Source organism: Bos mutus, chromosome 11 (genome assembly GCF_027580195.1).
Source record: "Bos mutus isolate GX-2022 chromosome 11, NWIPB_WYAK_1.1, whole genome shotgun sequence".
NCBI classification, from domain to species: domain Eukaryota; kingdom Metazoa; phylum Chordata; class Mammalia; order Artiodactyla; family Bovidae; genus Bos; species Bos mutus.
This window is the reverse complement of record NC_091627.1, coordinates 4,581,736-4,594,031: the sequence shown is the minus strand read 5'-3', so window position 1 is coordinate 4,594,031 and position 12,296 is coordinate 4,581,736. Positions and strand designations below refer to the sequence as shown.

The following is a 12,296-nucleotide window of genomic DNA, read 5'->3' as shown; positions in this document are numbered from 1 at the left end:
AAGCTAGACAGTGGAAAAATCTGTGTAAACTGCTCCTGTCCTCCATCAGACAGAAGCTTTATGATCAGGCAAGACTCCAAAATGACCTTTAATCTAAGAAGCGCATTCACTACTGGAAAGAGTCACTTACAAGTATCTACAGGCTTCAGTCCGTCTATAAATAAAACAATATTTTTATTTGTGATTCTTATAAAGATCGTGAACTGTTTTTGCACTCTTCTTTTTATTTCTTCTCTGATTCTTCCCATTTTAGTCAATTCTCTCCCTAGACAGTAAAAGCATTCCAAGACTTTCTTTCCTAACACAAGTGACGGAGTGGAGAGGATCTTGCTTCAGCTGAGTCTACACCTCAGTTTCACTCTCAAGCTGTGTTTCCAAACTCACCTCTCCGGACTTCAGCCTCCACCGATTTTTATATAAATCTCGGATCCCTTAGAAGGTGAGAATTGAATGAGAAAACACATGGAAGCCCGAACACAAGGAAGGGGTTCAAATAACAATTCTTTCCCTTCACCTGTCTCTGTGTTAATTTCCTGGAACTTATACAGAATTTTATAATGAGAAATATCCATTCACACAATACAATAACTTTGTCTTCAAACCGGCAACAGTACCAAAAGCTCCACTGGTCATTCAAATGCAAAATTCATTCCATTAAACCTATTCCTACTTACTCCTGCATTTTAACCACCTAAAAAGTAGGATGTTCACCTAATATTTTAATGTTGTTCTTCAAGCATATTTTCAACTCCTTATTGCACTCTACCTTCTTCCTGAGGTAAGCTAACACAAAGACACACTTTACAACATTAAAGAAAACTAGGCACTAAAAATTTCACTGGGCATACACTGTGACTAATAAGTCTTTGCTGTGGACAAAAGAACATGATGCTTTAACGTTGTGACATGAAATGTTCTGACTTTCCCTGTATCAAATGGTCATCACTCACAATTCTCTCAGATGTTGCAGTTGGTAAATCTTTTGTACAGAAGTCCATGGGGTTTGGATTCAGAATGGCTCTGGCCAGTTGGTTCCGACCACTCAGCAAAGACATGGCTTTCAACTTCCTTTGTGTAGTCACCAGAGAGCTGATTACAAAGCATTTCACGAGTTCATTTAAATTGACTGGTAAATTATCTTGAGTCTGGATGGAAACCGAACACTCAAATTTCCCATTATGCACTGTTACCAAGATAGAGAAAAAGCAATCTCGGTTACCAGTGAATGCAAAGTGTCCAGTTAAAAAGGTTATTCAGAACAAAGTGTTTTATAACTTGTTTTCTACACATCATTCAAATAATTTACTCAGTGAAGGTAAATTACTATTTATCTACTGAATGGCTCCTACAAACCAGGCAACATTCCTATCCTCAGGAGGCTTATTTTTTAGGAGGCGGCGGCAGGTAATCAAACAAACATGCCAGGTGATGGTAAGTAGCATGAAGAATGCAGAGGAGGGGGATGAGGAAGTGAAGAGGGATGTAAGGGAGTGTTATGCAGACAAGAGAGTCAGGGAAGACCTTCCTGATAAGATGACATTTGGGCATGGTCTTAATACAATGAAGCCATGTTGATAACTGGAAAATTATGTTATAGGCAGGGAATCAGCAACCACAAAGGCAGCAGGGTATCTGGATTATTGAGGAACAGAGAGAAGGCTGGTGTGCTGGGAGGAAGCGAGCTCGAAGCCTGAGAAACTACTGGTGGCTACTCTTCACAGGGCTCTGCAGTAATGACTCTGAGTCAGGTCAAGGGCTACAGGACAGCTCTGTGTAGGGAAGGGACCTGCTCTAACGCCCACATTAAAAGAATCACTTATGGTGAATGAAGAATACACTATAATGGGAAAAGCAAAAAGACCACTTAATCCAGATGAATCCAGGTGAAAGTGAATGGTCCTGTGGGCCAGGATATAGTGGGAGAGGTGGGGCCAGGATGGAGGATATACTGCAAAGGATGGGCCAGTAACAGGACTTCCTGATGAATTGGTTGGAGCCTGTGAGGGAGAGAAAGACTCCAGCATGACTCTGAGGTCTGGGGCTGAGTAACTGGGAGAATGGAGGTACTGCATCCTATGATGGGAAAAGCTGAAGCAACAGCACATCAGGCAGTAAATCAAGTGTTTCTTTTTGGAGTAGATTTTAAATGCCTAATGATCTCCAAACAGAGATGGGATGGCAGAGTATTAGATACATGAAGAGCTCAGGGAAGGAGGCCACCTTTGAAACAGAACTCTGGCAAATGTAGCCACCTGTCAGAGTCAAAAGCACAGACAAAGCTATGTATCCCCACAGCTCCTCTTCTACATGCATCCTACATGAAGAGCTGAGCTGTGCTCACACGAGAGTAAACACAGCATATCAGTTACGACACGGCACACTGCTCAACTCCAACAGCTTTGTTGCTGTTTATAAGATGTAACGCAAAAAGGTGAAGGAATAATGAAATCATATTCTCTTCACATAAGAGAAACTAAAAAAAGCAGCAATGTCAAAAGGGCAGCTTGGCTTATATAAAGAATGTGGACTTCTCAGTCAAATAAAATTAGGTTTCAATTCTGAACCTACCATTTAATACTAAGGGTGACCTTGGGTAAATTATTCCACATCCTGACCTCTGATATCCCAATAAGCAGGGAACAACTAATTCTGCTTTGCAGGGCTCTGGGAAAAGATAGTAAATGTGCACAGGAAGGACAGGGCACACTGTGTGGCACATAGTTGGTACTCCTTAAATTCAAGCTAACATTATTTCTGTTATGCTCCCTTAGGGAGAGAAGCCCCTACAACACAGTGGAGGAAAGTGACAGAAACAGTAAAGCCCTCAAGGTGCCTTACAGTTAGTTACATCTTTGGTCTGCTCATTAATAATTAGCCAGAAAACCAAAGCTGGAATGTGATTTAACAAACAGATGGCTTGCAAATTATGTTTTATAACAAACACTGACAGATGAAGAAATTTACTAGAAGGAAAAGAAGACATTACAAAAGAACACTTTTAAATCTGAAGTCTAAAGCAAGAAATACTGGGCCTTTTCCAGCTGAGTCTAGAAAATCTAAAAGAGGTCTTGGAAAGGTAAATAAATCATCAGCCTCACAAACACAAGTCTGATAAATGTACATCAGCTAAATGTACAGCAAATATATGGCTGGTAAAGCCTAATTTAGAAGGAAATGAGAAGACAAGTTTCTGACAGACTTCTCTACAGAGTCTCACTAGGTACTCACTGACTGAAGTACGGCGGAATTTATGAACATAGCCACAATAATATTCACAGGCATCCTCCAGGTGACTCCACTCTAAATCTTTCTTCTCCTCATTGAGTCTTTCAGGAACCAAAAACACCAAATCATTTTCCCTTGGATGAAGCTGTTTAGCTAGCTCACATTCCTCAAGATAAACTGTAAAACAGTAAGAAGTCAGCATTTATTCTAACAGAATAAACATACATAAGATTAACTAAAGGATATTAAACCCTTGTACTAAGAGTTCAAGCAAGTAGCATACACACTTCAAAAATGATGGTCTAAGCCAGTGGGCATTTTCAAATATTGATCACAGAGTATTATAAAGTTTTTCTTAAAAATTTACTGCTACAACACCAAAATAGATGAAGTCATAATATTCAAAAGGAGCTAATAAATTTCCTTTCCTTGAAACTTACCTTAGTTTTTAATCAAAAAATTCCCACTTTTGTGCTCTACTTTCAAAATCCTCAGAGAAAACCTGGAAACAAATATCCAAGTACATAGAAGCATTCTGAGCCTACTGGTGGCATTTCAAACAAGGGGAAAGGACAGCAGTAAAATAAATGGGGCTGGGAAAACAGCACGCTCTAATTAAAAAGTTTAGTACCAACTTTGCCAATTTTCAACAAACTTCAACATTTTTTTTCCTCTAAAACTTACACAGGAATGCAAAGGGACAAGAATAGCCGATGTACTCATAAGGCAAAACAAGCTAAGAGGACTTGTTTACTAAAACTTATTCTAAAGCTTAACTAATCAAGCAATGTGACACGGGCACTGAGGTAGGCAAATGATCCAATAGAGAAAGGCGTCCAGAAAATATCAGTGCATTAAATAGCCACTAGATTTATGGCAAACATGGCACTACAGACCATGAAGAAAGGATAGTCTTTTCAATTAACAGTAGTGGGATAATTACATCTCCATTAGGGGAAAAAAATGAAACATGGCCCCTACATCTTACTCACGCACAAAATCGATTCCAGGTTGACAAAACAGTGAAGCCTCTAGAAAAGGGATTGGTAAACTTTCTGTAAAGAGCCAGATTTTTCTTTGCAGGCCACATATGGAATCTGCTACATATTCATCATTACCATCTTTTTTTCAAAACCTTTTAAAAATATACAAAAACTACTCTAGGGCAATATAAAAACAAGATATGGGGTAGATGTGCAAGCTGTTATTTGCTGGCACCAGTTCTAGATGTTAAGATAATATATTTATGACGTGCAGAAGGGAAAGGTTTCTTCAATGAGTCATAGAGCATTCCATAAAAAAATACACAAATGCATTTGTTATGCTAAAAATAAATTCTAAACAAGAATTTTAAAGACATCTCTATGAGAGTCATAATGCAAGCTAAAGTGGGAGAACGGTTTATATCCAAATTATACAAAGAACTCGTTACAAATCAGTAAGAGAAAGACAACAGAAAATGAACAAGTCTTTTGGCTTCCCCAAAGAGGTTACTTAAGCATCTACTAAATATATAAAAAGGGGCTCAAGTTCATTGATAGCAAAATAAAACCACAAATGGCCATTAGTACGCACACAGTAACAGGTTAAATTAATAGCACAATCGATACAAATGTGTTGGTATAAACATGGAACAATGTGACTTCCATACACTGATGGGGGTGCATAATTTCTGTATAAACTGGCTTGGCATTATCTACTTCAGTTGAACTCATACAACTCATTTCAGGAGACAAGACTACAAAAATGCCCTCACATGACACTAGAGACACATGAATGACCACAGTGGCATTATTCATAAAATGCTATGCGTAGAAGAGTTATTAACATAGCAGGCCTGAGGCTTCTTCTGTCCTTAGAAAGCTTACAAGTTGCCCCCCCCCCATTGGCATCTAAGAACTTGGATTTCCAGACAGTTCTCATTCACTGATGACAATGGTGCACTGCATCTAACCTGTTTGCCAAATTCTTTCTCTATGGTTTATGTCAAACACCCATTTTGCTTCTGGAAAGTTACGAATCTGGAATGGGCAGAGGGTGTTGCAGGCACTGAGTCCCTCAGTTTCCCTGGTAGGTAACATGTCACATGTATTGTCACACCTGACTAGTGGGACAATTAAGTGCCTGTTGTGTGACTCCACTGGGAAAGGACTCTTGAAGGTTGCTCCTGGTCTGCTTTAGACTTCTCCCATGTGCTTAGTCCCATTTGCTAATTTTATTTTGTATCCTTTCACAATAAGAAGTCACAGCCATGAGCATGAATATAATTCCTGTGAGTTGTCCTAGTGAATCTCTGAACCTGGGATTGGGCTTGTGGACTCCTGATACAAAAGAAGACCTTCAGACCAAAACTGATGGAAAAAATGCCCATTAATGGAAATTCCCTGGTGGTCCAGTGGTTAGGACAAGCCACATGGCTTGACCAAAAAATAAAATAACAATCTCCATCAACGGTAAAACTGTGATGTAGTTATACACTGAAATAATACTACAGCAATTAAAACAAGTACTGAAAATATACACAAAATTGATGAATTACACACATGTTAAATGAAAGAAGTCAGAAACAAGAGGAAAGACTATGTGATTCTATCATAAAGATAAATGGCAGATAAATCAGTTACTTAAATATTAAAAAGAAATATAAAATTACAAGAAAACATGAAACTATTTAATTTCTAAAACCAAAATTTGAACAGTAACGTTTATGAACGTAAGAAGATAAAAACTGCCTCAAAAACCAAATGTGAACCTGAACACAAATAATGAAACTAAAAAAAAAGTTACAACAAATGCACACAAATAAGAAGAAAACAAACTCCCTAACAGAAAAATGACACATGGTATGCAGAGACAATTATGTGACCCTTTCTACCCCCAAGAATATAAAAGACCACTAAAGATTTGGGGACAAAATGTATAACCTCAAATGAGATACAATTCCCATGTAAAACGGGAAAAGTTTAAACTAGCAAATGAGGAGAGACACATTCTTCTGTTCTTATGTTAGACGTGACAATGGAATTCTTTTTGGTAGACAGAGGCAATATGAATCAAGTCTTAAAATGCATACACTGTGATCCAGGCAAAAGGATTTATTCAGTGTAATAGTGAAAAATCATAAACAATACACACATCTAACTAGAAACTGGTTAAATAGAACTATGGAACATGCTAACAACAGAATAATTACAAATACTGAAAAGACATTTACAACAGATTAAATGAAAATAAGTCAAATGTAAGCTTCGTGAAGGCAGAATTTTATGTTCTCATCCCAGCTACATATCTGGCATCTAGAATCACACACTATCAGGCAGTACACAGTCAATAAATATTTGCTGAATTAAGTAAATAAAAAAAGTCACAAAATAGGTAAATAACCCAACCCCCCTCACCACCTCCCCACACTTCACACAGATGAGGAGCAAGTCTAGCAGTAATATATGCACTACTAATTATCCTCATTAAGTAAGACTTTAAACATATTCTACATAAGATTCAACTTAGGAAACCTATAAGAGGTTTCAAACAATTATCCTGTTCCCTCAAAAGAAATCTCTCCAATTATTACATGACACAGTGCAAGTTACTTAAGAAAGAACTTACCCACAAACTCCCAGTATTTTTTATAATCACCAGGAAATTTTCGTAAATGTAACTGATGGAATTTCTCTTTGTTTGGAGAGCTGATCCATTCCTGTGCCACCTTAGCAAAGCAAAAAAAGCAAATTGAGAAAGCAAAGACATCTGAAAATTTTTCCAAAGTAAGCAACAACAAAATCCAGAACCTAGAAATCCCAGGTGACAGAAATAGTAAATATTAACTTAGGACTTCTGGTTTCCAGCTTGGCATGTATGGAACTTAAAAATCACCAGTCCATCCTAACAAGTATAAAGAGACAAAAAGGTGGATACAGACAATCAAGACTTACCAGAGCAGAAACCCTTAAGCAGAAACCTCCATGGCCAGGAAGAAAACCTGAACTGGATTTGACAAACTGTTGGAGGCTCAGTATAAACAACTCTGAATGCTTAAAAACTCCAAGGCGACCCAGTCATAAGGGATATCCAACAGTCTGCTGAGTTTCACATCTAGGAGCTCTAATAGGCCCCCACAGTAAATGTAGGAGAAAATTCCCTGTGTCCTTTGGTGGGAGAGGGGGAGTGGATATAGCAGTGTTGAGGATTAGGAATTTTAGAACCATTTTAAAATACATCAGAGTATTCTGACCTTTTAAAATAATTTTTCACTGGAGGATAATTGCTTTACAATGTTGTGGTGATTTCTGCTGTATAACCACCTGATTCATCTATTAAATATATATCCCTTCCTTCTTCAGCCTCCCTCCCACCTCCATTCTAACCTTCTTAACACGGCTTTGATCTATACAAAAACTATTTTACCAGAGCTAAACTTGCTGGATGACAACGGGTGAGATGGCTGGATGGCATCACCAACCCGATGGACATCAGTCTGAGCAAGCTCCAGGAGTTGATGATGGCCAGGGGAGCCTGGTGTGCTGCAGTCCATGGGGGTCAGAGTCGGAGACAACTAAGCAACTGAACTGAACTGAAACTTGCTAGGCTTTTATCAGAGCCTAACCTACTTGGGGGAAGAAAACCTACTCCAACCCATTCTGGTCATCCTGTCTCACCTGAGGAGGCAGGGAGAAACCAAGATGAATGAGTGTGAAAGCCAGAGGCAAAGGCTCACTAAAAGACTGACACCTGGGCTTCCCTGGTAGCTTAGTGGTAAAAAAAAAAAAATCTGCTGCCAATGCAGGAGACATAGGTTAGATCCCTGATCCAGGAAGATCCCATATGACAGGGAGCAACTTAGTGCTTGCACCACAACTACTGAACCTGTGCTCTAGAGCCCAGGAATGGCAACACACCCTAGAACTTGTGCTCTGCAATAAGAGAAGCCACTGCAATGAGAAGTCCCTGCACCACAGCTAGAGAGCAGCCCCCACTCGCCACAACTAGAGAAAAGCCCGAGCAGCAACGAAGACTCAGCACAGCCAAAAAATAAAAAAGACTGAAAGCTTATTACAGGACTATGGCATGCTCTCCCTTCCCCCATAGCTCAGTACTATTTACTAAATGTCTATTTACTGCTGTTCTTTTTATTTAGTATATCAAATCCACCTTACAACAAAAAATAACTGCATTCTCAAACACAAAAACACACAGTTTGAAGAGACTGAACAAGCATCAAAATTAGTCATATATAGCAGGAATATTGGAACTGTCAGACCAACAATTTTTCAAAAATAATATTAATTTATATACTAACTTTAAAGGAAAAAGTAGCCCATGAACTAATAGGTGGATAAAGTAATGAATGAGATGTCAATTCTGAAAAAGATCCCAAAGGAAAGGCTAAAACACTAACAGAAATGAAGGATGCCTCTGCTGGGCTCATTAGAACAATGGACACTGCTGAGGAAAGAATCTCTGAGATTTAGGATGCAGCAACAGAAACTACCAAAGCTGAAAAACAAAGAAAATGAGGAAAAAAGCCACACCCCAGAATATCCAAGAACTGTGCCACAATGCCAAAAGCTGCAGCATACACATAATGGGGATATGAGGCGGAGGGAGGGTGGGGAAGAAGCAGTACTTGAGACAATGACGACTCAGTTTTCCAAAATTAATATCAGACCCCAAATGACAGATCCAGGAAGCTCAGAGACCAAGCAGAATAAATGCCAGAAACTACATCTTTAGGAAACATATCATATCATATTCACATTTTAGGAATTTGAAATATTAAAGATAGAAAGAAATCTTTAAAGAAGCCAGTGAGGGGAAAAACCCCCTCTCTATAGCAGAGAGGATTAAGAACTACATCCCACTTCTCTTCAGACAAATGCAAGCGAGTGAAACATTTAAGATGACTGAGACAAAAACAACCCTACCAACCTAGAATTCGGAATCCTGCAAAATTATCCTTTAAAAGTGAAGGAGAAATAAAGATCTTCTCACACAAAATTTGAGGGCATTTGTCACCACTGCACCTATCTTGTAAGAAAAGTTAAAAGATATTCAAAGAGAAGGAAAATTATATAGGTCAGAACTCAAATCTACATAAACAAAGGAAGACCATCAGAGAATGAATACGTGAAGCAAAATTAAAACTTTTGTTTCTTATTTTTAATTCATCTAACAGATAATAGCTTATTCAAAATAATAGCAACAACGTATTAAACTATGGATGCTTATGTATGTGTGTGTTTGTTAACGTAGGCCTACGTGTATGTGAAACAAATGACAGCAGTGATACATTGGATGCCAAGGAAAAATCAGGAATATTTCGTTATTGTAAGGCAGACACACTATCCATGAAGTGTTATCTGAACACAGACTTGGTTGTAAATATATACTACAAGCTCTAAGGCAATCACTAAAAAAAATTTTGTTGATATTCTAAGGATAGAGAGACAATAAAATTATATAAAGTGCTCAATTAAAACCACAAGAGCAGGGACAATAAAAACAGGAATAAACAACAAGGGTAACAAATAGAAAATAGGAGCATGTACAGTTAACATGCTGAAGCTAAAGCTCCAATACTCTGGCCAGCTGATGTGAAGAGCTGACTCACCAGAAAAGACACTGATGTTGGGAAAGACTGAGGGCAGGAGGAGAAGGGGGATGAGGATGAGATGTTGGATGGCATTGACTCAATGGACATGAATCTGAGCAAACTCTGGGAGATAGTGAAGGACAGGGAAGCCTGGCATGCTATCATGGGGTTGCAACGAGTTGGATGTGACTAAGCGACTGAACAACAAATCCTTTCATCATTAACATTTCTATTAATAGCTCTTTTTATGTGAACCTCTGGCAGACAACATTATTGGCCTCTTCATGGATCACAGCCTTGTTGTGGTAAAGGAGCTTATGTAACTAAATGAAGCCATTAGACATGCTGTGCAGGGCCACCCAAGAGAGACAGGTCTGAGTCAAGAGTTCTGACAAACCATGGTCCACTGGAGAAGGAAATGGCAACACACTCCAGTATTCTTGCCTTGAAAACCCCATGGACAGTTCAGTTCAGTTCAGTCGCTCAGTCGTGTCCGACTCTTTGTGATCCCATGCCCTGAAGCATGCCAGGCCTCCCTGGTCCGTCACCAACTCCCAGAATTTACCCAAACTCATATCCATTGAGTCGGTGATGCCATCTAACCATCTCATCCTCTGCCGTCCCCTTCTCCTCCTGCCTTCAATCTTTCCCAACGTCACAGTCTTTTCAAATAAGTCAGCCCTTCGCATCAGGTGGCCAAAATATTGGAGTTTCAGCGTCAGCATCAGTCCTTCCAGTGAACACCCAGGGCTGATTTCCATATGAAAAGACAAAAAAATATGATAAATGAAGATGAGCTCCCCAGGCTGGAAGGTGTTCAATGTGCTACTGGGGAAGAGCAAAGGGCAATTACTAATAGCTCCAGAAAGAAAGAAGAGGCTAGGTCTAAGTGGAAACAATGCTCAGCTGTGGGTGTGTCTAGTGGTGAAAGTCAAGTCTGATGCTGTAAAGAGCAATACTGCGTAGGAACCTGGAATGTTAAGTCCATGAATCAAGGTAAATTGGACGTGGTCAAGCATGAGATGGCAAGAGTGAACATCAATATCTTAGGAATCAGTGAACTAAAATGAATGGGAATGGGAGAATTTAATTCAGATGACCATTTTATCTACTACTGTGGGCAAGAATCCCTAAGAAGAAATGGAATAGCCCTCACAGTCAACAAAAGAGTCTGAAATGCAATACTTGGGTGCAATCTCAAAAATGACAAAATGATCTCAGTTCATTTCCAAGGCAAACCGTTCAACATCATAGTAATTCAAGTCTATGACCCAATCACTGACGTCGAAGAAGCTGACCAGTTCTATGAAGACCTTCAACACCTTCTAGAAATAACAAGAAAGAAAGATGTCCTTTTCATTACAGGGGATTGGAATGCAAAAGTAGGAAGTCCAGAGATACCCAGAATAACAGTCAAGTTTGGCCTTGGAGTACAAAATGAAGCAGGGCAAGGATAACACAGTTGTGTCAAGAGAACATACTGGTCACAGCAAACACTCTTTTCCAACAACACAAGAGACAACTCTACACATGTATGTAGACAACTCTACACATGGATGAAGACATCTCACAAGATGGTCAATATGAAATCAGACTGATTATGTTCTTTGTAGCCAAAGATGGAGAAGCTCTATACAGTCAGTAAAAACAAGACCTGGAGCTGACTGTGGCTCAGATCATGAGCTTCTTATTGCAAAATTCAGGCTTAAATTGAAGAAAGTAGGAAACCACTAGGCCATTTAACTATGACCTAAATCAAATCCCTTATGATTACACAGCGGTGACAATGAATAGACTCAAGGGATTAGATCTGGTAGACTGAATGCCTGAAAAACTATGGACAAAGGTTCGTAACGCTGTACAGGAGGCAATGACCAAAACCATCCCAAAGAAAAAGAAATGCAAGAACGCAAGTTGTCTGAGAACGCTTTACAAGTAGCTGAGAAAAGAAGAGAAGCAAAAGGCAAGGGAGAAAGGGAAAGACATACTCAATTGAATTCAGAGTTTCAAAGAATTGCAAGGAGAGATAAGAAGGCCTTCTTAAATGAACAATGCAAAATGAAACAGAATGGGAAAGACTAGGGATCTCGTCAAGAAAACTGGAGATGCCAAGGGAACATTTCATGCAAACGTGGGCCCAGTAAAGGACAGAAATAGCAAGGACCTAACAGAAGCAGAAGAGATTAAGACGACGGGGTAAAAATCAACATGAATCAGCCACAGGTATACCTATGTATATAAAACTCTTAAGAGGAAATTATAAAACTCTCAGAGAAACACTCTTTGACATACATCACAGCAAGATCCTCTTTGACCCACCTCCAAGAGTAATGAAAATAAAAACAAAAATAAGTGGGACCTAGGTTAAACTTAAAAGTTTTGCATAGCAAAGGAAACTATAAACAAAATGAAGAAGCAAACCCTCAAAATGGGAGAAAATAACTGCAAATGAAACAACTGACAAAGGATTAATCTCTAA

General features: G+C 39.0%; 1 protein-coding gene across 4 annotated transcripts in view; it reads right to left on the bottom strand.

The window, feature by feature from the left end:
* Positions 1 to 12,296, bottom strand: part of SETX (senataxin) — an 88,349-nt gene that overhangs the window by 30,187 nt on the left and 45,866 nt on the right. For all 4 annotated transcript variants that reach the window (XM_070378782.1, XM_070378781.1, XM_070378783.1 and 1 more), the window contains 3 exons: positions 6,835 to 6,934; positions 3,229 to 3,402; positions 951 to 1,183 (listed from right to left, as the gene is read on the bottom strand). In XM_070378782.1, the coding sequence (XP_070234883.1) occupies positions 951 to 1,183; positions 3,229 to 3,402; positions 6,835 to 6,934 (507 nt within the window). The remainder of the gene's footprint in view (positions 1 to 950; positions 1,184 to 3,228; positions 3,403 to 6,834; positions 6,935 to 12,296) is intronic.